At 37.1% G+C, this 27,498-nt stretch overlaps 1 protein-coding gene across 1 annotated transcript in view; it reads left to right on the top strand.

Annotated features, from left to right (window-relative positions):
• L1TD1 (LINE1 type transposase domain containing 1) overlaps positions 1 to 26,708 on the top strand; it is a 30,206-nt gene extending 3,498 nt beyond the window's left edge. The window contains 1 exon segment of the mRNA XM_068562458.1: positions 26,568 to 26,708. Coding sequence (XP_068418559.1) covers positions 26,568 to 26,708 — 141 coding nt within the window.
• Positions 26,709 to 27,498: the final 790 nt, after the last annotated feature.

Genomic DNA, 27,498 nt, shown 5'->3' with positions numbered 1-27,498 from the left:
AATTTGAGACAAATTACATAAAGAAATGTAAAAGGGGAAGAGGAAAAGGACAGAACTATTTCAGGCAAATGAAGATAAGATGACATCAGCAGAAAAAGGACCATTTCATTTTTAAGACCTTTTACAAAAACCTCATGGTAACCACAAAACATAAATCTAGAGCAAGACACAAAACACAAAAAAAGAGGAAAATGAGAAAAACATCACAGAAAATCACCAACACAAGGAAAAAGAAACTGGAAGTATAAAGCAACCAGAAAACAGAAGATAAAATGGCAGTACTAAGTTCTCATCTATCAATAATTATCCTAAACGTAAATTGATTGAATTCACCAATCAAAAGACAGAGAGTGGCTGGTTAGATTAAATCAACTATATAGTGTTCTCCAGGAGATTCATCTCAGCTCTAAAGACAAAAGGCTGAAGGTGAAGGGATGAAAGATGATACTCTGGGCTTCCCTTGTGACACAGTGGTTAAGAATCCTCCTGCCAATGCAGGGGACACCGGTTCCATCCCTGGTCCAGGAAGATCCCACATGCCACAAAGCAATGAAGCCCATGCACCACAACTACTGAGGCTGTGCTCTAGAGCCTGTGAGCCACAACTACTAAGCCTGCATGCCACAACTACTGAAGCCTGCATGCCACAACTACTGAAGCCTGCATGCCTAGAGTCCGTGCTCCACAACAAGAGAAGCCACCGCAATGAGATGCCCATGCACCACAACAAAGACCCAAGGCAGCCAAAATTAAATAAAATAAATAAATTTATATAAAATAAAAGAAATACTCTAAGAATATTTCAGCCAAAAGAAAACAGGTGTAGCCATACTCATAGCAGACAAAATAGACTTCAAGCTATGAATGGTAACAAGGCACCAAAATGGATATTGTATACTGATAAAGGAGTCAATTCATCAAGAAAACATAACAGTTATTATTATATATGTACCTAACACAGAAGTATCAAAATATATAAAGCAATTATTAACACTCCCAAAGGTAGAAATTGACAGCAACACAATAATAGTAGGGGAGTTTAACACCCCACTTACATCAATGGATAGACCTTCCAGACAGAAATTCAACATGAAAATATTGACTTTAATGAAACATCAGACCCAGTGGACTTATTAATAGATGTATATACAACACTTCATGCAAACAAAGCAAAATACACTTTCTTCTCACATGCACATGGGACGTTCTCAAGGATAGACCATATATTGGGACACAAAACAATGTGCAATAAATTTAAGAAGACTGAAATCATATGAAGCATCTTTTCTAAACACAATGGTATGAAACAAAAAAAATGAACTGCAAGAAGAAAACTGGAAAAATCACAAATATATGAGGACTAAACAACATGCTACTGAACTACTGGAGCAGTAAAGATATCAAAGAAGGAAATTTTTAAAACTTGAAGTGAAAATGAAAATATGACATACCAAAACCTATAGGATGCAGCAAAAGCAGTACTAAGAGGAAAGTACAGTTGCCCCTGGATGACAAGGAGGTTTGTGGTGCTGACACCCAGTGCAGTCTAAAATCCATGTATAACTTTATAGTCAGCCAGCTGTATCTACAGCTCCACATCTGCAGACTCAACCAATTGTGGATCATGTAGTGTTGTAGTACTTCATAAAAAGAATCTGTGTATAAGTGGACCCATGAAGTTCAAACCTATGTTGTTCAAGGGTCAACTGTACACAACAATACAGGCCTACCTTAAGAAACAAACATACAAAATCTCAAATGAACAATCTTACCATACACCCAAAGAAATTAGGAAAAGAAGAACAAAGCCCAAAGTCAATAGAAGGAAGGAAATAATAAAGATCAGAGTGGAAATAAATGAAATAGAGACTACAAAGACGAGATAAAAGATCAATAAAACTAAGAGCTGATTCTCTGAAAAGATAAACAAAACTCACAAACCTTTAGCTAGACTCAGTAAGAAAAAAATACAGAAGGCTCAGATAAATATTATCAGAAATGAAATACGAGAAATTACAATGAACACCACAGAAATACAAAGGATTATCAGAGAACACTATGAACAGCTATGTGCCAATAAAGTGAACAACCTAAAAGAAATGGATAAATTCTTAGAATCATACAACCTTCCAAGAGAGAATCATGAAGAAACAGTAAATCTGAATAGACCAATCACTACTAAGGAAATTGAAACACTAATCAAAAACCTCCCCCAAAACAAAAATCTAGGACTAGACAGCTTCACAGGTGAATTCTGCCAAACATTCAAAGAAAAGTTAATACATATCTTTCCCAAACTTTTTCAAAAAACTGAAGAGGAGGGAACACTTTCTAACTCATTTTACAAGGGCAACATTACCCTGATACCAAGACCAGACAAGGACAATGCACAAAAAAAGAAAATTATGGGCCAATATCTCTGATGAATATAGATGCAAAAATCCTCAAGAAAATGTTAGCAAACTTAATTCAACAATACCTTAAAAGGATGACACACCATGATTCTATGGGATTTATTCCAGGGAATGCAAGGATGATTCAGCATCCATAAATAAATCAATGTGATACATCACATTAACAAAATAACAATTAAAAATCCTATGATCATCCCAACAGATGCATAAAAGGCATTTGGCAAGACTCAACAGCCACTTATGAAAAAAAATTCTCAATAAAATGAGTATAGAAGGAATGTACCATGTATCTCAAAATAATAATGGCCATATGTGACAAATTCATAGCTAACATCATATTCAATGATAAAAAACTAAAAGCTATCCCTCTAAGATCAGGAAGAAAGATGCTCACTCTTGCCACTTTTATTCAGCATAGTACTGGAAGGCCTAGCCACAAAAATTAGGCAAGAAAAAGAAATAAACATCATCCAAATCGGAAAGGAAAAAGTAAAACTGTCACTATTTGTGAATGGCATAATTTTATATACAGGAAACACTAGCGACTCCACCAAAAAAGTGTTAGAAATAATAAACAAATACAGTAAAGTTGTAGGGTTCAAAATCAACATAAAACAGTCTGTTGCACTTCTATACACTAACAACAAACTAGCGGAACGAGAAATTAAGAAAACAATCCCATTTATGATTGCAACAAAAAGAATAAATACCTAGGAAAAAATTGAACCAAGTGAAAGAACACTAAAAACTATAAAACATTGTTGAAAGAAACTGAAGAAGATACAAACAATGGAAAGATAATATGTGTTCATGTATCAGAAGAATTAACATTGTTAAAATGTCCCTATTGCCTAAAGCAATCTACAGATTCAATGCAGTCACTATCAAAATCCCAGTAACATTTTTTCACAGAAGTAGAACCCAAAAAATCCTAAAATTTGCATGGAACTACAAAAGAACCATGAGAGCCAAACCATCTTAGGTACAAAAAAACAAAGCTGGAGGTATCACGCTCCCTGATTTCAAATTATACTACAAAGGTATAAATATAATCAAAACAGTATGGTATTGGCAGAAAAGCAGACACACAGATCAATGGAACAGCAATGAGAGACCATAAATAAACCCACACATACATGGATAATAAATTTACAACAAAAGAGCAAAGAATATAAAATGGAGAAAGGATAGTATCAATACATTGTGTTGGGAAAAATGGACCTCTACACTCAAAAGAATGAAACTAGACCATTACTTAATACTTTATGCAAATATTAACACAAAATGGATTGAAGAATTAAATGTAAGACCTGAAACCACAAAACTCCTAGAAGAAAACATAGGCAGTATGTTCTTTGACATCCGTCTTAGCCCTGTCTTTCTGGAATGTCTCCCTCAGGCAAGGGAAACAGAAGAAAAAAATAAACAAATGGGACTACAGCAAACTTAAAAGCTTCCGCACAGCAAAGGAAATCATCAAAAAAATGAAAAGACAACCTACTGAATAGGAGAAGATATTTGTAAACCATATATCCGATAAGGGATTGATATCCAAATTACATAAAGAAATCGCACAATTCAGTATCAGAAAAACCAAATAATCCAATTAAGAAACGGACAGAGGACCTGATAGATATTTTGCCAAGGAAGACCTACAGATGGCCAATAGACACATGAAAAGATGTTCAACATCACTAGTCATCAGGAAAACACAAATCACAACCACAATGAGATACCACCTGTCAGAATAGCTACTATGAAAAATGCAAGAAATAACAAGTATTGCAGAGTATATAGAGAAAAGGGAATCCTGTTGGTGGGAATGTAAACTGGTGAAATCACTATGGAAAACGTGTGGAGGTTCTTCAAAAAACTAAAAATAGGACTATCATACAATCTAGCAATTCTACTTCTGAGTATTTATATGAAGAAAATGAAAACACTAATTCAAAATGATGTATGCATCCTCTGTTCATCACAGCATTAGTTACAATAGCTAAAATATGGAAGTAACCTAGGTTCCCATCAACAGACAAATGGATAAAGAAAATGTGGTGTATACACACACACGCACACACAATGAAATATTACTCAGCCATAAAAAGAATGATATCTTGCCATTTGCAATAATATGAATGGACCTAGAAGGTACTATGCTTAAGTTAAATAAGTCAGAGAATGACAAATACCATATGATTTCATTTATATGTGGAATCTAAAAAACAAAACAAACAAACAAAAAGAAAACAGAAATAGACTCAAAGAATATACTGGTGGTCGTGGTGGGTGGGGGAAGTCGTGGGGGTGCAAAATAGCTGAAGGGAATTAAGAGATACAAGTTTCCCATTATAAAATAAATAAGTCACAGGGATGTAAGGTACAGCATAGGAAATATAGTTACTAATACTGTAATAACTTTTCAACTTACTAATACTGTAATAACTTTGCATGGTGACAAGTTATTATAAGCCTATTATAAGTCTAGATGATTACTAGACTTATCCTGGTGATCAGTTTTTTTTTTTTAATTTATTTACTTTTATTTTTGGCTGTGTTGGGTCTTCATTTCTGTGCGAGGGCTTTCTCTAGTTGTGGCAAGCGGGGGCCACTCTTCATCACGGTGCGCGGGCCTCTCACTATCGTGGCCTCTCTTGTTGCGGAGCACAGGCTCCAGACGCGCGGGCTCAGTAATTGTGGCTCACGGGCCTAGTTGCTCCGTGGCATGTGGGATCTTCCCAGACCAGGGCTCAAACCCGTGTCCCCTGCATTGGCAGGCAGATTCTCAACCACTGCGCCACCAGGGAAGCCCGGTGATCAATTTTTAATGTATATAAATGTCGAATTGCTACCTGAAACTAATATAAACTCTACTTCAACTAAAAAAGAACAAAGTGTGATTAATATATTTTTACTTTTGTCACAATGTCTATATTTTGTAAATACTTATACATTAATTAGAAAAAGGAGGGCTTCCCTGGTGGCGCAGTGGTTGAGAATCTGCCTGCTAATGCAGGGGACACGGGTTCGAGCCCTGGTCTGGGAAGATCCCACATGCCGTGCAGCAACTAGGCCCGTGAGCCACAACTACTGAGCCTGCGCGTCTGGAGCCTGTGCTCCGCAACAAGAGAGGCCGCGACAGTGAGAGGCCCACGCACCGCGATGAAGAGTGGCCCCCGCTTGCCACAACTAGAGAAAGCCCTCGCACAGAAATGAAGACCCAACACAGCCAAAAATTAATTAATTAATTAATTAATTAAAATGAATAATGCTTTGGAAAAAAAAGAAAGAAAAAAGAAAAAGGAAAGGCAATAAATAGACATGTTAAACACAAACAAGATAGAACATCAAATTTGCCGAGTGTGAAATACAGGAAAATTTCAAATCCCAGGAGTAAAACAAACTTTTATTTCCTTATCTTTTGGAATCCACATTCGAATTTTCATACATATATATACACAAAAAGCAATTGTGACATCAGAGGATAACACTTCTTAGTCTCCTGTAAAAATCAGAGTAATTCAATTATGACATTGCAGTGACATTGTTTTCATCCTTACGAAATGCTAACTAAATGGTAAATGAATAAAAAGAATTCATATTTGTATAACTAATTTTCAGTTTTCTAATCTCTCTCCTCATGCTGTCCACCTTTTGATATTTATAATCCGTATTAAAGTTGTGTTCTTATGTACAAATTAGGCAAGTAAGGTTGAGGAAAATGAGGGACTTGCCCAAAATTATACACTAAAAAAGTGAAAGAGACAGAACTTCTGATTTCACATCTGATTCTCTTTCTCCCACCTCCCTAATTATTGACCAACGGGTAAAGAATATTTGTTTGGGGTCAAAACTTTGAGGAGGGTTTATGTGCTGTTTGAAAGAAATGTTTTCATTTGTCTACTTTTTCCAAATTAGGAATATGAGGGTATTGGGAGGAAAAACCTTTTCAGGTTCAGTGGCTGGGCTAAAGGCGCAAGGCAATAAATTTGCAATAGGACTCAAATTTCTAATCTGTACTCTGTAGCTGGCAGAATAGATGAAATTCATCATGTCACTTCCGTTCAATTAACTGTTTCAATTTTCTCAAAGAGCAAGCCAAGGAAACACAATCACATACTTGTGATTGATACATTGAATTCAAAGCTGATGCTGTTCTTTATAACTCACCCCTAGGCTCACTCACTTCCCTAAGGAAAAGACCTTTGAGTCACATTGGCCTCATTCTGACACCTCAGTCTACAGACTAATAACTGCTGGGATAAACCAAGATCTCTCATTCTATAATCTTCTTAATCAAGTCATTTGCTAAGTATTCCCTCAGCCATGAATATGATCCCTAAACCATTCTAGGTTCTGAGAATACATGAAAAAAAAAAAAAAATTAGACAAAACCCTAGGCCTGGTGGTGCTTATATGCCTATAGAAGACACAAGTGAAACACATAAAATCTGTCACATGCTACTGTGACTATTATAGTAGCATGTCATAAAGCAAAAGGAGAGAAAGATCTCTTCTGTCCAGTAACCCAGAGGACACTGAAGAACATACCATCCAAAGAATGGTTCCAGAGGCACCATGAGGCTATACTGGAAGAGGAAAAATGCAGAGTACAACCATAAACTGTAAGAAAGTAGAAGATGGAAAGAGAGGTCTCAATGAGGTCTGTGGATAGTTTTAGTAGAAATAAAATAGGGACAATCCTGGAGAATTTGGTCACTGGATACTGGTATATTACATATTTAGATGATCCCAAGTGTGCTGCATTTCTCCAGGTAAGATAAAGCCCAGGGTGAGGTCACGCATCTGAAGCATGATAGATGTCCTCAAATGGGTGAAGTCAAGCTATGGGATGGGTTTACAGAGGTAATATTAGTATTCAGGTTGCCATAGATGCTGGCAGTGATGGTGATGGAAAAGGAAGACTGGCCCCAACCAAAGTTCTCAACAGCATAAACTAGGGGGCTTTCAAATGACTGGGAGTCTGTCAGATAATCAATGTTACAGCTGGGCAGCATACATTACAGAGGAGGAAGAATTATTGCATTCGCTATAGAAAAATCATGGTCTGGAAGTAACTTAAAAATTGCAAGATCATCCCCAGATCTCAACATATGTATGATATAAGAACATGAAATGTCTCTTATGCAGAATACTGAAAAGGAAGTGGGTTCTTTGGGAGACAGCCAGGTATGTTAAGTCAAGGATTTTGAAGAGAGTGAGGAAATCTGTTTAAAACTGAATGTGGTTCCCATAGGAAGGATGCCCATTGTGAAGAATTAGAGGAGAAAAAGCATAGAATAGTATCAGAATGAGTATTTGGCTTAATGATCTTGTACTATCACCAGTGAACAGAACAGAAAGGATCACGGTGCATGGTTTCTGAGGTTCCAGGACTAAACAGCGTAAGGCTCTAAGTATTGTTGAGGTCATATCAGATGGATACCTGCATATACTGTGGGTAAAGTTATAGGAGAGACACCCTGAGCTTAGGATTTCAGAATCTTTTATAATGGGTAATGAGCATGGAGGGAAACATTATCTTTGTTATACTAGATAGATAATAAGCATTCCTGCATTTGCTTAAGAGGAAGACATTACCTCTACCCTCAGAGGCTGTTTGTTTAACATCCTCGAAACAACAGTCTGGACCAAAGGGCAGTCAGTGTCTCTGCTGACAAGACATGCAGAAGCATGAGAGTCCCTTGGAGAATTTTCTCCTGATATTGGTTTGTGACCTTTTCCCTAGGCTCAGGGATGCCTTAGGAGTTACCTTAGATTTAACACTAATTCAAGGGATTTATCAATATACTGTAACCAAGATGAGTGAGAACTGAGCTGAGGTAACCATGTATCATACCAAGTACAAGTACCTCATTGTTGGAACTGTAATCAGTAACTGGTAATCATGAGATGCAGCTGTTTTAGAGATTGAGTACTAGTCATGCAGCCCTGAAGGAGCTACCCCTTAATAAGATACAGTAGCTAAAGAGACCCAAGAACTATGGTTTTCCTGAGCTGAGATGGTCTGATCTCACCCAAGTTTATCTCTTTGTCACCATGCATTTCCCAAGTCTGCAGTGGCTGGAAAATTTTGAAGCCGTGCCTAAGTGCCACAAGGCCATCCCTGGCTGATGCTACTGTGCTATCCTGTAGCCTTTTTCTGTATACTTTCGTAAAGCTGTGTGCAACCCATTGCATCTTGTGAGTGTGAGGGTCAACCTAAACCCCAAAGCGCAGCTGCTGCCTCAGTAAAGTGGGCACTGCCCTTCACTGAGGGGTATAATCCTCACCCTAACTGTTCAGATTCTGGGAGCTGAATATGAATGCATTCTTTTCAATACAGTATCCCTGTCTAATCTAGTACTCCACAGTTCTCTGCTTCACTCTATCTAAGGAACATATAGGCACACCTTGCTTCATGTGCTTCACTTTATTGCGCTTTGTAGATATTGTTTTTGTTTGTTTTACAAATTGAGTGTCTGCGGCAATTCTGCATCAGATAAGTCTATAGGCACCATTTTTCCAACACTACAGCTCATTTCATGTCTCTGTGTCACATTTGGTTAATTGTTGCAGTATGTCAAACTTTTTTATTATTATTATATTTTTGATCTGTGATCTTTGATTTTACTATTGTAATTATTTTCTGGTTTTTAGTTTTTAATTAAGGTATGTTATTTTTTTTTAGACATAATGCTATTGCACACTTTACTAGACTACAGTATACTGTTAACATAACTTTTATATGTAGTGGGAAACCAAAAGATTTGTGTGACTCATCTTGCTGTACTTGCTTTATTGCAGTGGTCTAAAATCAAACCCATGATATTTCCTATCTATGCCTGTATGTCCCATCTTCAGCTATATTGGAGAAAACAATTTGCCCATCTGTGGGGCATCAAGAGGAGATTTTAGAGCTAAACTACTTCTTATACAGACTTTCCACCAATCATACTATTTTTATTCCCACCTTCATTACCATGTCAGAGGTACCTGTGTCACCTGAGCCTTTCTGGGTTCATCTTCTAGGGTTTCGGTCCCATTAGCTTAGGTTTCTGCTCTCTGTTAAGAGTGGCCATGTGCCTTCCAGTTTTTACTGTATATTGCTATTGTCCACTATAATTTTCTTGGTCTTGGTGGGTTTTTCTTTTGTAATTTTTAAATAAATAAATAAAATTTTAAAACAAAATCCACTCACTGTAATTTGAGTAGGGTTTTGAGAGGTAAGCATCTTTATTCAATTTACAATTATAATCACAAGCCCTCAGAATAAGTACTGTACTTTTCAAACATTTAACACTCAAATAAATTACCAAGGCTATCTTCATTATTGAGAATACACTTCGGGAGGACCTCCAGAATGCTACTGACTTTCTACGCTCCGCCCCCAGGGTGACAAATCTAATTTATTAGATATTGTTTTAATCTTACCCAGACTAGATATGGAATGATTTATATGTACTTCAACTGTAACAATACTTTACCTTTGCTGACCATTTTCATAACAATTAGCTACTTTAAATATTTATAAAGTCGGAATAATTGAATAATTTGCAAACTGCAAAATTCACCCATTTTACGTGTAGAGTAGAATGTGTTTTCACAAATGTGTACAGTCAGTAAACCTCTGCCAAAGTCAAGATGTAGAATGTTTCATCACCCAGAACAGTTCCTTCATGCGTACTTGTAGACAACCTTCTCACCCCACCTGCAGACTTAGGCAACAATGGTGTGCCCCTACAAATCTGTCTTTTCAAGACTGTCATATAAATGGAATTCTACATGTTGCCTTGTTTCTGGCTTCTTTTACTCCACATGTTGTTTTTGAGATTCATCCATGATGTTGAGTGTATAAGTAGTTCACTCCTTTTTTTTGCTGAGAAGTAATCCACCATATGGATACAGTATACTTTCTTATTCCATCACAATTGATGGATATTGAGTTGCTTCTAATTTGGGGCAACTACAGGTAAGGCTGCTACAGATATTCATGTCTAGGTTTTATGTGCATGTCAGTTTACATTTCTCTTGGGTAAATACCTAGGAGTGGGATTGCTGGGTTATACAATAAGTATATGACTAAATTTGTAAGAAATTAAGAAAGCATTTTCTGAAGTGGCTGTGTCAGTTTGCATTTGCAGAAGTGTATGAGAGTTCCACTTGTTCCACATGTCTTTTGTTAATTCTTTTCTCACCTTATTGCACTGGCTAAAAATTACAGCAAATGTTAAATAGAAATGGATGGAACAGGAACCCTCACCTTGTTCCCAATCTTAAAAAGGAAAGAAGTCAGTCTTTATATAGTAGGATGTCAGCCATACTTGGTTTTTAGGGTGCCCTTTGAAAGAATAAGTTCCCTTCTATTTGTATGTTGCTGAGAGTTCTTATCATGAGTTGGTATTCAATTTCAACAAATTTTAATGCATCTATTGTACGGATCATGATTGTGTGTGTGTGCGCGTATGCGTGTGTTTACCTTGTTGATATAAGTGAAATCCACTGATTGATTTTCAAAGGTTAACCAACTTTGTATTCCTAGTATAAATACCATGTGGTCATAATGCATCATCCTTTGTATATATTGCTGGGTTTTATTTGATAATATTTTGTAAAAAATTTTTGCAACTAGGTTCATGAAGGATGTTGGTTTGTGGATTTCTTTTCTTGTAATATGTTTGGTTTAGAGTTAAAAAAGCTTTCTTCTCTCCTGTTTTCTGGAATAGCCTGTATAGAATTGGTATTATTTTTCCCCAAAATGTTTGGTTTAATTTGCAAGTGAAGCCACCTGGGCCTGGAGTTTTCTTTGTGGGAAGAGCTTTAACTACAATTCTATAATAGATACAGAGTGATTCATGTTATCTATTTCTCTTTGAATGAGCTTCCTAACGTGTGTCTTTCAAGTAGTTTGACCATTTCATCTACATCATGATTTTATTGACCTGAAGTTATTCATAATATCCCCTTGATACATTTATTATCTGGAGGATCGGTACTATTTTCTCTCCCATTCCAAATATTGGTAAATTGTGTCTTGTTTTCTTCTTTGGTCTGGTTAGTGGTTCATCAATTTCATCAATTCGTTCCATGAACAAGCTTTTTATTTCATTGATTTAAAAATTCTCATTCAGTTTAAAATGTCACTGATTTCTGATTATTATTTCCGTCTTTCTGTTCTCTTTGAGTTTAATTTACTTTTTCTAGCTTCTTAAGGTGGCATCTTATTTATTTTAGACTTTTAGATTTTAATAAGCATAAAATTCTTCTTCTAAGCAATGCTTTAGCCATATTATATAATTTTTGATATGTTATATTTAATTTTTATTCAATTCAAAATATTGTTATGTCTGTTTTGACGCATGGGCTAGGAAGAAGTATAATGTTTAATTTCCAAAGAGATTTTCCAAGTATCCTTCTGTTACTGATTTCTATTTTAACTTCCTTGTAAACATAAAACATATATTTATGATTTTATTTTTAATTGGTGAGATTTTTGTTATGGCCCAGAATGTGGTTTACCTCGGTCAATGTTCCCTTTGCTTTTGAAAAATGGACATATTATTCTATTGTGTGGAGTGTCATATAAATGTAATTTATCAAAGCTGTTTGACAGTACTGCTCAAATCTTATATACTTAATGATTTTCTATTTATTCCATCAGCTAGTGAGAAAGTGTTGAAATCTACAACTATATTTCTTCTTTGAGATTTTTTTCATATGTATTTTGAAATATTCTGAAGCATTCTTGTAGATGCCTACATATTCAGGACAGTTATGTCTTTTTGATGCATTGATAACATTATCATTATATATTGTTCCTCTTTATCCCTAATAATATTCCTTATTCTGAAGCCGACTTTGTGTGATATTAAAAGACATTTCCACATTGTTTAGCATTTGCAAAGTATATTTTTTCTATCCTTTTACTTTTAACTTAATTGCGTCTTTATATTTAAAGTGCACATATGTGAGGGGGTATTGGTCAATAGTATAGAGCTGTCTTGCATTTCTATCTAATCTGACAGTCTTTGCCTTTTATTTAGGGTTTTGGCTATTTACAGTTAATTAAATTATTTATGTTTGGATTTAAATTTTTGAGTTTGTTAGTTGTTGTCTCTTTGTCCTATCTGCCCCTTCTTTTTCTCTTTTTCTGACTTATTTTGCTTTTACTTAGTTCTTTGTTTTCTTTTTTTATGACTGAACCATTGGAATCATAATTTTTTTAGTGCTCGTTCTAGGGTTTACAAAATTCATTTTTAACTTATCAAAGTCTACCTTCAATTAATAATACACCACTTCAGGTATATAAAAATACTGTAACGGTACATACATTTTACTTGGACATCTGTTATAAATCACACAACACATTGCTACATGTTTTTTTGCTTTAAATAATAAACTTTTTAAAAGATTAAAAATAAAAAATATATATTTATCCTCACAGCTACCATTTTCCATGCTCTTTATTTCTTTTGCAGATTCAAATTTTTATCTTTTATCATACTCTTTCTCCTTGAAGTACTTCCTTTTAAAATACTTCTTTTAGTGCAGATACACTGGCAATGAGATCTCTTAGATTTTAATTTTCTGAGAAAGTCTTTCTTTGGCCTTCATTGATGAAGGATATCCTGGATAGAAGTGGTATTTTTGATCTGATTAGATACATATAACATCATCAAATTCAAGAGCTTTAAAGAGACCTTAAAATCCTCTATGACAGTGGTGGTCAGGCATTTTATGTTGGTGGAATTCTAGAATCTGTAAAAACATGCCTGAAATGATTAAGAAATGAACAGGAATTTTTAAAATAAAGCTTATAAAAAAGCAATGAAATAAAAGAAATCTTCAATGGTTATTATGCTATTTACTGGTTACTCTCTATCACTGTTTACCTATTTATAACAAATTGTTTACCACCCAAAGTATTTAATTTTCAATATTAAAGAGGCAAAGCAATCACATCTTACAGTAAACCCAAATTCTGTCTTGAACTATGTTCACATTAGACCATGTCTTTTCACTCACAGTAAATTATTCTCCATTTTCTTCTATGACAAATCTCCTATTTCCATCATTTGTATTAAAGTGAAATGCACATATTCATTAAAATCTAGCAGCACAGCTCTGAAGGATTTTAGTAACTTGACATGCCAGAAGATTTACTACTATAGTCCAACTCCTACATTTATAGATGTACAAACAGAAGGCAGATTAATATTCCATAATATCAGAATCAAGACTAAAATTTAGGCCTCATGATTCTAGTGCCATTGATTTACAAAGCCAGTGTTCTATAGAAAATTAATAAATGGTGCCTTTGTTTTTTTTCTATTCAAAATTCAATGGTTTACTTCTAAAATTGCTATGAAATTTAAACAAAAAATTTTATTTTTATTGTTATTCCAATTGGTATGCAAGAAAACTTAGTGAAAATAGGAGAAATATGTTATCACCTCTTTTTTTCCTTGTCTGCCAAAGAGACTAGAATATTGGTCACATCAAAGTTGATCTATAAATGTATGAAACTAGATTAATCTTTCATTAACATAGACTCTTGGTTATTTGTATCATACATGCATCTAAGCAAATAGATACATATCCACATATGTTTGCTTCAGTATCAATGCTTTCTTACTACCATCCAACAGAACTGGAGGAGTCTATCTCATTTGGTTTTGTATGTGGGAGTCAGGGTATTTAGTTCGATCTTAACCAAGGAAAGCAAAATCTGTGCCTTTGCAAGTGTCTGTACAAGGCACACCACAGTACAGACACAATTTATCATTTATTTTTGATGATTTAGTAGTGATTCAATCATCACCTATTTAATAACTCAATCACAGACTGAAAAATATAGACTGGTTAATTTGGAGCAAAACTTACTTTCACTGATTCATACTGACACAACAATAGCTCTGTCATACAGTATGAAAAGTACTGATGACTGACAATTCTCAGAGAAGATAAATAAGTAGCAGGATAGGATACTTTCAGCCTCCTCTGCAGTTGTGTCACAAAGAAAAATCTTATCCGAGATGCACATTGCCAGAGATTATCTCATACCTCTGCCAAATATGGATTATAAAGACCTAACAAAGGAATAAAGTAACAAAAATTACCTCTATTCTTTCCACTAGATACAACTGCCACAAATTACTAGAAATCTTTCCAATTATGGCTCTAAAATTGAGCATTCAGTTGGGAACTCACAAAGCCTATTCCTCTGCTAATCCTTAGATAATTACAAAAATTCTAAATTGCCTATCATGTGATTGAAGTAGACACTTATAAGGCAACAGGGTGGTCGTGGTCACTAAAGAGATGGAAATTCAGATGGAGGATCTGACACCGTGAGTGTTAGCAAATGCTAATAGAAAGGACACCTCTCTTTTCCTATGCCTGTTGACCTTTTGCTCCAATGCTCAGTCTCTGGGGCTAAATGCATTTGCATTTCTTGGCATCTTTTTCAGATTTTCCCAAGAGAAATCTTCTTTCTATATTCTCCTGTACTCTCCAAGCATCTCCAAGCAGATTATCCATCTTGCTCCTTTAAAAGGCTGACTTGTGTTGGGTCAATCCCCAACATTTTAAAGTTCTACAATAAATGGATAATTCTTTCAAAAATTCAATTTTAGCAAATGTTCAAAAGAGTGCCACATACCATATAGGAAAATTTTATAAAAGTATTATAAAAGATAAAAATTTTATAAAAGATAAAAGTATTACAAAATGATAAACTCATAGAATATAGTATCTTATATATCTGATATTCTGAGTGTATCAGTTACTTGTAAAAGTATTACAAATCAACTAGTTCCATGTCTCATAAGGTCCTACACTACATCCATGAAGGCATCCGTGATTTTCTCCAGCCTTCTTTGTCTCCCTCTCTCAGTAATTCATACAACACATTAGAATTAGCCACACTTAGTTAGCAGCTACTCACTTAATATGATGTGATTGTTTTCTAATTATGTCATGTACACTATTCTTGGCACCCCAACAAAGTTGTAGTATATAGATAAAAATGACTATACCTTATATCACTCATGTGTGCCCTGTGCCTTTTGGATTTGTGCTGATCACATAACAAGAACTCAATCCTAGCTTATTTTCCTCCATCTATGTGTGTTCACAGCATCCAACACACTATCACAGACAGCCACAGCCCCATCAACTGTACTTGAGTAACCTTAACCCTCTCTCTCCTTCTGTCTACATTCTCATCCTATAGGTTTTACTCAGTCTCCTTTTTAATCTCCTGGACTTCTTAGATGTTACATAACTGCCAGTACTTAGCCAATGCTCCCTTATATTCCCTTATGAATACATCCTTTTTCTTCATGTAGCCTATACATACTCTTGGAGGCAGGAACCATATCTTAAGTCATCTCCATATCCCCACAGTGCCTAGCATAGTGGAGCCTAAGTGAGAATACACATTGAGTTTTACTTTTGTTCTATGTGTTCCAGAATTTAACACAGTACCTGAAACACAGTAGGTAATTAACAAACGATTTGTTAGATGAATTCATAATGAAATAAACATAACTAAAATACAAATCTAGGTTGAGTTTAAACAATAATATAAAAATGTAGGTGTATATCAACTCTGATTTTCAGAAAGTTGAGGAAATAAACATAATCACTGATAAGTTACTTATACAGCACTAACCGATTTTGACTGGCAGTTTCAAATTCTTTCCCTATCAAAACTCTAACCAGAGAATCTAAAATTAGCAAACTAAAAGGGGTATTGAGATGGTGGAGTAAGGGGACATGGGGCTCACCTCCCAGCACAAACACATCAAAAATACATCTACATGTATAACAATTCCCACAGAAAATTTACTGGAAACTGGCAGAAGAACTCCTATACAACCAAGGCTGCAAGAAAGATTCCCAGGTAACGGGGTAGGATGGAAGGAAAAAAGCACTGGATCCAGATCTGTGCCCCTGGAAGGTGTCTAAGAGGAAAAGAAAGACCACATGGGTGGACTCTCACCCTCGAGAGGGAGCAGGTCAAGGCACAGACTGGGTGTCTCAGTCCTCGGGTCCTACATGTAGGAGACAAGCTCCCGTGGTTGCTGGGAGAACTGCTGCGAGAGATAAAAAGGCTGGAGAAGCCTAGACTCCACTTGCAAGGAGTCTGCAGGTGCTGCCTTGTCAACAGATAGTGCACAGAGAGGTCCACCCCAGCGGCTTCCACCTTGTTGCACTCCCCAATCCGAGCTGGTTGAATATCCTGGCCCCTCTCACTCCACACCACAGCTTGGCACAGGATCTAGGGCAGCTGGGTCCTGGGAGAAGACTTGATCTAGCAATGCAGAAAGGGTCAGGGGCCTAGGGTGTGGTCCAGGTGAGGCATCAGCTGCCAGTGTTGGCGATTACTCCAACAATGCCCCCAAAGCAGCCCAGACCTCAGATGGCAGCACAGCTGCTTCAATTCCTGCAATCACAATGCCCCAACCTAGTCCCAGCCAAGTTAATGCTCCAGTACTGCCCACCCCACAACACAACCCTGCACTACATCTGGGAAAACATGCAACCCCCTGGGCTGCAACTGAACAGAGCCACTGACATCTACACAGGCTGTGCATCAGAACTCTGTAAGCACAGGAGCCTCACTTACATCAGCACTCCCCTCCCTTGGGGCAAAACCCCCAGTGCAGAAAGGAAAAGCATACACTTAAAGGGAACAGAGCCTATTCAAGCCCTTGGGGCTTCCACTCTAGCAACTTGGGAACTAACCCCACCCCTGACAGGGTGATGACTGCCACTGAGCAGAGAGGAAGTCCCACCTGACACCATGCAGGCTTCAGGTCCTCCAACACAAGGCATACCCCCTATCAAGGTGATAGTGGCCAGTACACACTGAGGAAAGATGTGGGAGGCATCCACATTAAATCCAGCCCTCACACCAAAGATATTGGGCACACGCAGTCAACACAGGGACACTCCCACATAAGAACACCCATTCAAGACCACATTAGATAACTGTTTCACTTAAATTCAAAGAGATGGAGAAAGTTAAATAAAATGAAAAGGCAGAGGGATGACTCCCAATTGAAAGAGCAAGATTAAATCCCTGAAAAGATATAGAGTGAAACAGAGATAATCAGTCTACCAGACACTGAGTTCAAAAAGTTGGTAATAGTGCTTCCCTGGTGGCACCTACCAACACAGGGGACACGGGCTCAAGCCCTGGTCCGGGAACATCCCACATGCCACGGAGCAACTAAGCCCGTGCGCCACAACTACTGAGCCTGAGCTCTAGAGCCCAAGAGCCACAACTACTAAGCCTGCGTGCCACAACTACTGAAGCCCGCGCACCTAGAGTAGAGCCCATGCCCCGCAACCAGAGAAGCCACCGCAATGAGAAGCCCGCGCACCACAACAAAGAGTAGCCCACACTCACGGCAACTAGAGAAAGCCCGCGCACAGCAACAAAGAACCAATGCAGCCAAAAATAAATAAAACAAATACATTTATTAAAAAAGAAAAAACACCTACAATAGATACAAAAAAAAGAAAGAAGGAAATGTAAGCATGCCACAGAAGAACTGCTATATCACAAACAGAAAAAAAAAAAGAAGAAATGAACAAAGAATAACTACAAAAACAACTGGAAAAAAAGGAATAAAATGGCAATAAGTACACACCTATCAATAATTACTTTAAATGTCAATGGACTAAATGCTCCAATCGAAGGACACAGGGTGCCTGATTGAACAAAAAAATACAAGACCCTTCAATATGCTGTTTACAAGAGACTCACTTCAAGGTGAAAGAAACACACAGACTAAAAGTGAGGACATGGAAAAAGATATTTCATGCAAATGGAAATGACAAGAAAGCAGGGGTAGCAATATCGTATCAGACAAAATAGACTTTAAAAGAAAGGCTATGCCAAAAGACAAAGAAGGCCATTATATAATAATGAAGGGATCAATACAAGAAGAGGATATAACATACATGCACCCAATACAGGAGCACTTAAATATATTATGCAAAGCAAATACTATCAGACATAAAAGTAAAAAGTGACAATAATACAATAATAGTAGGAGATTTTAACACCCACTGACATCAATGGACAGATCATCAGACAGAAAATCAACAAGGCAACAGAAGTCCTAAATGACACAATAGACCAGTTAGACTTAATTGATATCTACAGGACATTACATCTAAAAAAGCAGAGTACACATTCTTTTTAAGCACACATGGAATGTTCTCCAGGATAGATCACATACTAAGCCACAAAACAAGCCTCAACAAAAATTAAGAGAATAGAATTTATATTAAGCATCTTTTCTGATCACAATGGCATGAAACTAGAAATCAATTAAAGAAAGGAAAAGAGGAAAAGAATAAACATGTGGAGACCAAATAACTTGCCACTAAAACACCAATGGGTCAATGATGAAATCAAAGAGGAAATTAAAAAATACTTTGAGACAAATAAAAATGAAAACACAAATTTCCAAATCTATGGGATGCAACAAAAACAGTTCTAAGAGGAAAGTTCATAGTTACACAGGCCTTCTAAAGAAGTAAGAAAAGTCTCAAACAACCTAACCTACCACCTAAAAGACTTAGAAAAAGAAGAACATACAAAGCCCAAAGTAGGCAGAAGGAAGAAAATAATAAAGATCAGAGAAGAGATAATAGTAGAAAAACATTAATGAAAGGAAGAGCTGGTTCTTTGTAAAGATAAACAAAATTAATAAATCTTTAGCCAGGCTCACCAAGAAGAAAGGAGAGAGGACTCAAATAAACAAAATAAGAAATGAAACAAGAAAAATAAAAACCAATACCACAGAGATACAAAAAACATAACAGAATACTATGAACAGTTATATGCCAACAAACTGGACAACCTAGAAGAAATGGACAAATTTCTAAAAATATACTGCCTGCCAAGACTGAGTCCAGAAGAGACAATTTGAACAGACCAATAACCAGAAGTGAGATAGAGTCTGCAATCAAAAACAAAAAAACAAACAAAAAAACTCCCTGCAAACAAAAGTCTAGAACTGTACAGCTTCACTGCAAAATTCTACCAAACATATAAATAAGAACTTATACTAATCCTTCTCAAACTATTCCAAATAATTGAAGAGGAGGAGACACCCCCAAATTCATTCTACAAGGACATCATTACCCTGATACCAAAACCAAGCAAAGACACTACAAAAAAAAAAAAGAAAATCACAGGCCATCATCTTTGATAAATACAGATGCAAAAATCCTCGACAAAATAGTAGCAAACAGAATCCAACAAAAATCAAAAGGATCACATACCATGATCAAGATGGATTTATCCCAGGGCCACAAGAATAGTTCAACATATGCAAATTAATCAATGTGACACACCACATTAACAAGAGAAAAGACAAAAATCCACATGATCATCTCAATAGATGCAGAAAAAGCATGTGACAAAATTCAACATCCATTCACGACAAAAACTCTCATCAAAGAGGATCTAGAGGAAACATATCTCAACATAATAAAGGCTATTTATGACAAACACACAGCCAACATGATACTCAGTGGTGAAAAGGTGAAAGCCTTCCTGCTAAATTCAGAAAAAAAGACACGGATGCCCACTCTCACCACTTCTCCCTAACATAGTATTGGAAGTCCTAGCCACAACAATCAGACAAGAAAAAAAATAAAAATAAAATGTATCCAAATTGGAAGGGAAAAGGTAAAACTGTCACTATTTGCAGATGACATGATACCCTATAGAGAACCCTAAAGTCTCCACCCAAAAACTATTAGAATTAATTAATGAATTCAGTGAGGATGCAGGATACAAGATATACAGAGATCTGGTTCACTTCTATACACTAATAATGAAATATCAGAAAGATAAACTTTAAAAAAAAAAAATCCTGTTTAAAATCACACCAAAAAAAACCACAAAAACATAGGAATAAACTTAACCAAGCAGGTGGAAGACCTATACTCTAGCAACTATAAAATAATGATGAAGGAATCTGAAGATGATTCAAAGAAATTGAAAGATATCCCATGCCCTTGGGTTGGAAGAATTAATATTATTAAAATGGTCATACTACCCAAAGCAATCTGTAGATTTAATCCAATCCCTAGGACAAAATACCTAGGACATTTTTCATAGAACTAGAACGAATAATCTTAAAATTTATATGAAACCACAAAAGACCCAGAATTGCCAAAGCAATCTTAAAAAAAAAAAATAACAAACCTGGAGGTATAATCCTCCCAGACTTCAGACTATACTACAAAGCCACAGTAATCAAACAGAATGGTACTGACACAAAAACAGACACATGCATCAATGGAACAGAATAGAGAGCCCAGAAATAAACCCATGTACTTATGCTCAATTGATCTATGACAAAGGAGAGAAGCATACATTGGGTTGGCCAAAAAGTTCATTCGATTTTCCATAAGATCTTACGATCTTTTTGGCTAACCCAATACAGTGGAGAAAAGACAGTCTCTTCAATAAGTGGTGCTGGGAAAACTGGACAGCTACATGTAAAAGAATGAAATTAGAACATTCTCTAACACCATATACAAAAATAAACTCAAAATGGATTAAAGATCTTAATGAAGATATGACACCATAAAACTCCTAGAAGAGAACACAGGCAAAAAATTCTTTGACATAAATCATAGCAATATTTTATTGGATCACTCTCCTAAGGCAAAAGAAATAAAAGCAAAAATAAACAAACAGGACCTAATTAACTTAAAGGCTTTTACACAGCAAAGGAAACCATCAACAGAACAAAAAGACAACCTAGAGAATCGGAGAAAATATTTGCAAATGCCATGACTAACAAGGGGTTATTATCCAAAATATACAAGTAGATCACATAATTCAATATTAAAAAAATCCAATTTACAAATGGGCAGAAGACTTGAATAGACATTTTCCCAAAGAAGACATACAGATGCCTAATAGGCACATGAAAAGATGCTCAACATCACTAATTATTAGAGAAATGCAACCACAATTAGACATCACCTCACACCTGTCAGAATAGCTATAATCAAAAAGTCTATAAATAATAAATGCTGGAGAGGGTGTGGAGAAAAGGGAACCCTCGTACACTGTTGGTGGGAATGCAAATTGGTGAAGCCACTGTGGAAAACAGTATGACGGTTCCTTAAAAAAAACTAAAAATAGAACTAGCATATGACCCAGCAATTCTATTCCTGGGTATATACCAGGAAAAAACATAAGAACACTAATTTGAAAAGATACATACACCCCAATGTTCATAGCAGCACTACTTATAACAGCCAAGACATGGAAGCAATCCAAGTGCCCATCAATAGATGACCGGCTTAAGAGGATTTGACATATAAACACAACAGAGTATTACTCAGCTATAAAAAAGAATGAAATACTGTCATTTGCAGCAACGTGGATAGAACTAGAGAATACTGTGCTTAGTGAAATAAGTCAGACAGAGAAAGACAAATACTATCAACACATGATATCACTTATATGTGGAATCTAAAAAATAATACAAATGAATGTATATACAAAACAGAAACAGACTCACAGACATAGACAACAAACTAGTGGTTACCAGGGGGAAAAGGGAAGGGGTGAGATTAAGGTATGGGATTAAGAAACAAACTACTATGTGTAAAATAAATAAGCAACAGGATATACTGTGCAATACAGGGAATTATACCCATTATCTTGTAATAAACTATAATGGAATATAATCTGAAAAAATACTGAATCACTATGCTGTACACCTGAAACTAATACAATATTGTGAATTAACTACACTTCAATTTATTTATTTACTTATTTTTAACATCTTTATCAGCATATAATTGCTTTACATTGTTGTGTTAGTTGCTGCTGTATAACAAAGTGAATCAGCTATACATATACATATATCCCCATATCCCCTCCCTCTTGTGTCTCCCTCTCACCCTCCCTATCCCACCCCCGCATCCCACCCCTCTAGGTGGTCACAAAGCACTGAGCTGATCTCCCTGTGCTATGCAGCTGCTTCCCACTAGCTATCTATTTTGCATTTGGTAGTGTATATATGTCTATGCCACTCTCTCACTTCGTCCCAGCTTACGCTTCCCCCTCCCCATGTACTCAAGTCCATTCTCTACGTCTATGTCTTTCTTCCGGTCCTGCCACTAGGTTCTTCAGAGCTATTTTTTTTTAGATTCCATATATATGTGTTAGCATATGGTATTTGTTTTTCTCTTTCTGACTTACTTCACTCTGTATGACAGTCTCTAGGTCCATCCACCTGACTACAAATAACTCAGTTTCGTTTCCTTTTATGGCTGAGTAATATTCCATTGTATATATGTGCCACATCTTCTGTATCCATTCATCTGTCAATGGACACTTAGGTTGCTCCCATGTCCTGGCTATCGTAAATAGTGGTGCAATGAGCATTGTGGTACATGACTCTTTTTGAATTATGGTTTTCTCAGGGTATATGCCCAGTAGTGGGATTGCTGGGTCACATGGTAGTTCTATTTTTAGTTTTTTAAGGAACCTCCATACTGTTCTCCATAGTGGCTGTATCAATTTACATTCCCACCAACAGTGCAAGAGGGTTCCCTCTTCTCCACACCCTCTGCAGCATTTATTGTTTGTAGATTTTTTGATGATGGCCATTCTGACCGGTATGAGGTGATACCTAATTGCAGTTTTGATTTGCATTTCTCTAATGATTAGTGATGTTGAGCACCCTTTCATGTGTTTGTTGGCAATCTGTATATCTTCTTTGGAGAAATGTCTATTTAGGTCTTCTGCCCATTTTTGGATTGGGTTGTTTGTTTTTTGATATTGAGCTGCATGAGCTGCTTGTACAGTTTGGCGATTAACCCTTTGTCAGTTGCTTCGTTTGCAAATAATTTCTCCCATTCTGAGGGTTGTCTTTTCATCTTGTTTATGGTTTCCTTTGCTGCAAAAGCTTTTAAGTTTCATTAGGTTCCATTTGTTTATTTTTGTTTTTGTTTCCATTTCTCTAGGAGGTGTGTCAAAAAGGATCTTGCTGTGATTTATGTCATAGAGTGTTCTGCCTATGTTTTCCTCTAAGAGTTTTATAGTGTCTGGCCTTACATTTAGGTCTCTAATCCATTTTGAGTTTATTTTTGTGTATGGTGTCAGGGAGTGTTCTAATTTCATTCTTTTACATGTAGCTGTCCAGTTTTCCCAGCACCACTTATTGAAGAGGCTGTCTTTTCTCCATTGTATATTCATGCCTGTATATTCATGCCTCCTTTATCAAAGGTAAGGTAACCATATGTGCGAACTACACTTCAATTTAAAAAAAACAAATGAAATAAGGTAAAATGAGCAAACTAGATCAATTTCCATTTTCTTTCCCCAACTTCATTTTGGAGACTCTCTAGGAATTGTTCTTGAGGAAATGTGGAGATCAGAGATACTCAAAATGCAGGAAACAAGTGTAGAAGGAGGATAAACAAGATGCCTGGACATTGTACACATTAACTAACCACATTGCTGGCCGTTATGCCTTGAAACAATGTGTAATGTAAGAGATAAAGTCCATGTTTTGAGAAGAAGCTGCCTTATACTTAGAGGAGATACAATCATTTCCTCTAAAGACCTATAACTCACCCCCCTTCTCAGCTTTAATATATCTGCCAAATTGGTCTTTGTAAACCAAACATTACTCCCAAATGGTAAACAAGGAACAGCCAGGAGCCACATAAAGATGTGGGTTGGCTCTTTCTGAAGTAGACAGGACTACGGTGGAGAGAACAAAGGGAGAATGTGCATGAGAGGAAAGAGTACAGAAATGGGAATTGAGAGAGGCTGGATTAAGTGTTGTTTATGTCACAACAGTGCCACCAATGCTTTTGTGTATATACTGACTTGCTTCAAACTCTCCTCTTCATGACATTTAAAAAAAGGGTATTTTACAATGTAATATTACTCAGCCATGAAAAGAAACGAAATTGAGTTATTTGTAGTCAGGCAGATGAACCTATATAGTTTGTCATACAGAGTGAGGTAAGTCAGAAAGAGAAAAACAAATACCATATGCTAACACATATATACGGAATCTAAAAAAAAAAAATGGTTCTAAAGAACCTAGGGGCAGGACAGGAATAAAGATGCAGACACAGAGAATGGACTTGAGGACACAGGGAGGGGGAAGGGTAAGCTGGGACGAAGTGAGAGAGTGGCATAGACATATATACACTACCAAATGCAAAATAGATAACTAGTGGGAAGCAGCCGCATAGCACAGGGAGATCAGCTCGGTGCTTTGTGACCACCTAGAGGGGTGGGATAGGGAGGGTGGAAGGGAGACACAAGAGGGAGGGGATATGGGGATATATGTATAGCTGATTCACTTTGTTATACAGCAGAAGCTAACACATTGTAAAGCAATTATACTCTAATAAAGATGTTAAAAAATAGGTATTTTATTATTACGTATTTCAATATAGAATACACATGAGGCAAAAACTAGACGTACTATCACAGAAGCTATTTATGCCTCTGGCACTATTGTTTCTATATAGAAGACCTACAGACATCAGCAAATCAGCTCCATTCTTTACAAGGAAATCATAAGTTGGTACACAACACTGCCACTTCAAAAGGCAAAGACACAGCCCTCACCCCTGCTCTGTCACCACCTGGAGCTCTGTTCCCAGGAGGCCTATCTCCAAAAGACCTCCTCTTCCCCAGCTGGATTTCCCAGGTTCTGATTGGTTTAATGGGAGCCACTGATTTACTGTGACTCTACAGAATACAGCCTGCTTCTCTTCATCTTTAAATAACCATATATGTTCCAACTGTGTTTCACATTATGTATACATTCACATGTGACCCACATCAGCTAATATAATTGCTTCCTTTTTTCTTTCCTCAAAACCAGATGATTTTGACCTTTTGGAATCTCTTAATTTGGACCCTAAAAAGTCACTCAAGTTACTCTTGTACAAAACTGTTACTTTTGCTGGGCTAAATCGTCATTATCTTGTCTTCAATTTTAATATTTACTTGTAAGCTTTTTGATAAAGATTCCAGTCCAAGTAGAAAACACCCCTAACAATAATTACTATCCAGAATTGGCGATACTCCTTTTGGATCACAGCAAAAAAGAACCTGTTTATAGCTAAGTGCTCAAAACTGTGGTACATACACTTTGTCTTAAGAAGCCATAACTTTAACCACACAGGCAAGGGATTTTCTTACTCTGGAATTGAGAATGAACTTAAAAGAGGCTGAAAGGAGCTGATTCCTTATAAGTGTTTAAAGCATGCCACAGTTCATCTATTCCAAACTGCTAACTGAATGCTAAAACCACCTTTAAAAATATTCTGACAAATTTTCATGCAAGCTCAACTGATTGAGCTTGCATGAAGCTCATTTTCATAGTCACAGGGGGAGTCATTACCTCAAAAAACACTCCATCCAGCTTTAATGGCTCTCTTGATTCAGTAGAACATGTTCCCCTTGTATTGAGCAGAGATCTGCTTCCCTGTAATCTCCACACATTACTTCTGGCCTCTGGAGTAACACCAACTAAATATTACCTTGCTCCCAAATGGCTGCCCTGAGAATATTTGAAGAGTTTTCCCCATAGACTTTTTATCTTCAGTTTAGATGTTTCTAGCTCCTTTACCACTGGCTTCCCGGCCAAGGCACACCTGAATCACTCCCCTCTGGATGAAATGCAATTTGAAAGCATCTCTAAAATATAACCCTTGAAACTGAGTTCAATAAACACATCAGCTGACTCTGTCTTCCACTTAGGATGTAGAAAGCTGAAAAGAGCCATACCCATCTACCACCACCACCAACAAAACATACACATACCCGACAATCTGCAAGTTGACAACTGTCTTGATTCTACCAGCGGGCTGAAGTTACAGAGCAACTAACAAACCCAAAATATAAGGGAAGGCAGGACCCTCTAAGGAGGAGAGGAATGCACGCACCCGCTGACCGGAAATAGGTGCTTCAGGATACCACACACACTGGTAAGGAGAAAGCAGCTAAAAGTCTGAATAAGTTGCTAAAGGCTTAATGTGGGCCAGCGCAAGAATATAAAACCCTGGTAGCCGCAGGCGCAAGGAGAATTTGTACGTATTCACAGGTTCCTCCCCCACTTACCTTAGGGCGTTCAGGAGGAAGATGAGCTGTGGGTGAGAAAGGAGGAGGTTCCTTGGTGGAGCAGCCATGGAGGTGGGGAGAAGCATCGCTGGGTGCAAGTGCAGCGCCCCTCCCGGCCCCTTCTCCCCACGGAAGAAAAGCCTTAAGCCTTTGGAGGAAGAGCAGCAAACCCCGTCACCTGAGGGCACAGGTGAAGACTCACTGAGTCGGGGAAGCAAACAAATAAAAACTGCTGCTCTGGAAGAGTGCAGGTGTATATACTGGGTCTAGATCTTTAGGGATGTCCTGCCTTGGGGGGGTGGGACAGGATCACAGGAATAAAGCCCCCCAGGATTTCCAACTGGAGAGCTGTGTATGCTGAAATCACTGAGCCATCATTTCTAATACTTGTATTTCTCCCTTCAATGCTGAACATTTAGTTGCTGATTTCATTCCTGACTCCCAATTTTTCTAAGAACTCACTCCTGGTTTTCCCCTAGTGAGGCTACAAGATGAAGCTTTTTGAAAGGCTGCCAATAAATGGGGTTTAGACAATCCCTTTCCTCCAGGACTTTGAAAATAAATAGAGAAGGGAGAGAAAAAGGTTAGGGGATTAAAAATTCAACAGCCCTCGCAGCTTAGCTGTACTTTTCCTTATGCTAGCCTTCCTCTGAATCTACTATGTGAAGATTGAGATGATTGAGACAAAACAGGATAATAAAGAATGTGGAAAACATTCCCCCAATCTTCAATAATCTTTACCTTTCCCGCGTTCTTAGCTGACAGGTAAAGAAACACTGAAGGCAAAGAGAATTCTGGTGTGTCCCACGCGATGGCTGCGTGCGCCCGAGGGGTGAGCTTCCTGAGCTGAAAGCCTGGTGATTCAGTTTGTAATGAGCAGAGCAAAGCACGAGCTCCCACATGGCTCTAATCCTTCTGAAACAGCCCCACCTCTCA

Source organism: Eschrichtius robustus, chromosome 14 (genome assembly GCF_028021215.1).
Source record: "Eschrichtius robustus isolate mEscRob2 chromosome 14, mEscRob2.pri, whole genome shotgun sequence".
Taxonomy (NCBI): domain Eukaryota; kingdom Metazoa; phylum Chordata; class Mammalia; order Artiodactyla; family Eschrichtiidae; genus Eschrichtius; species Eschrichtius robustus.
This window is presented reverse-complemented; position numbering and strand designations above follow the sequence as displayed.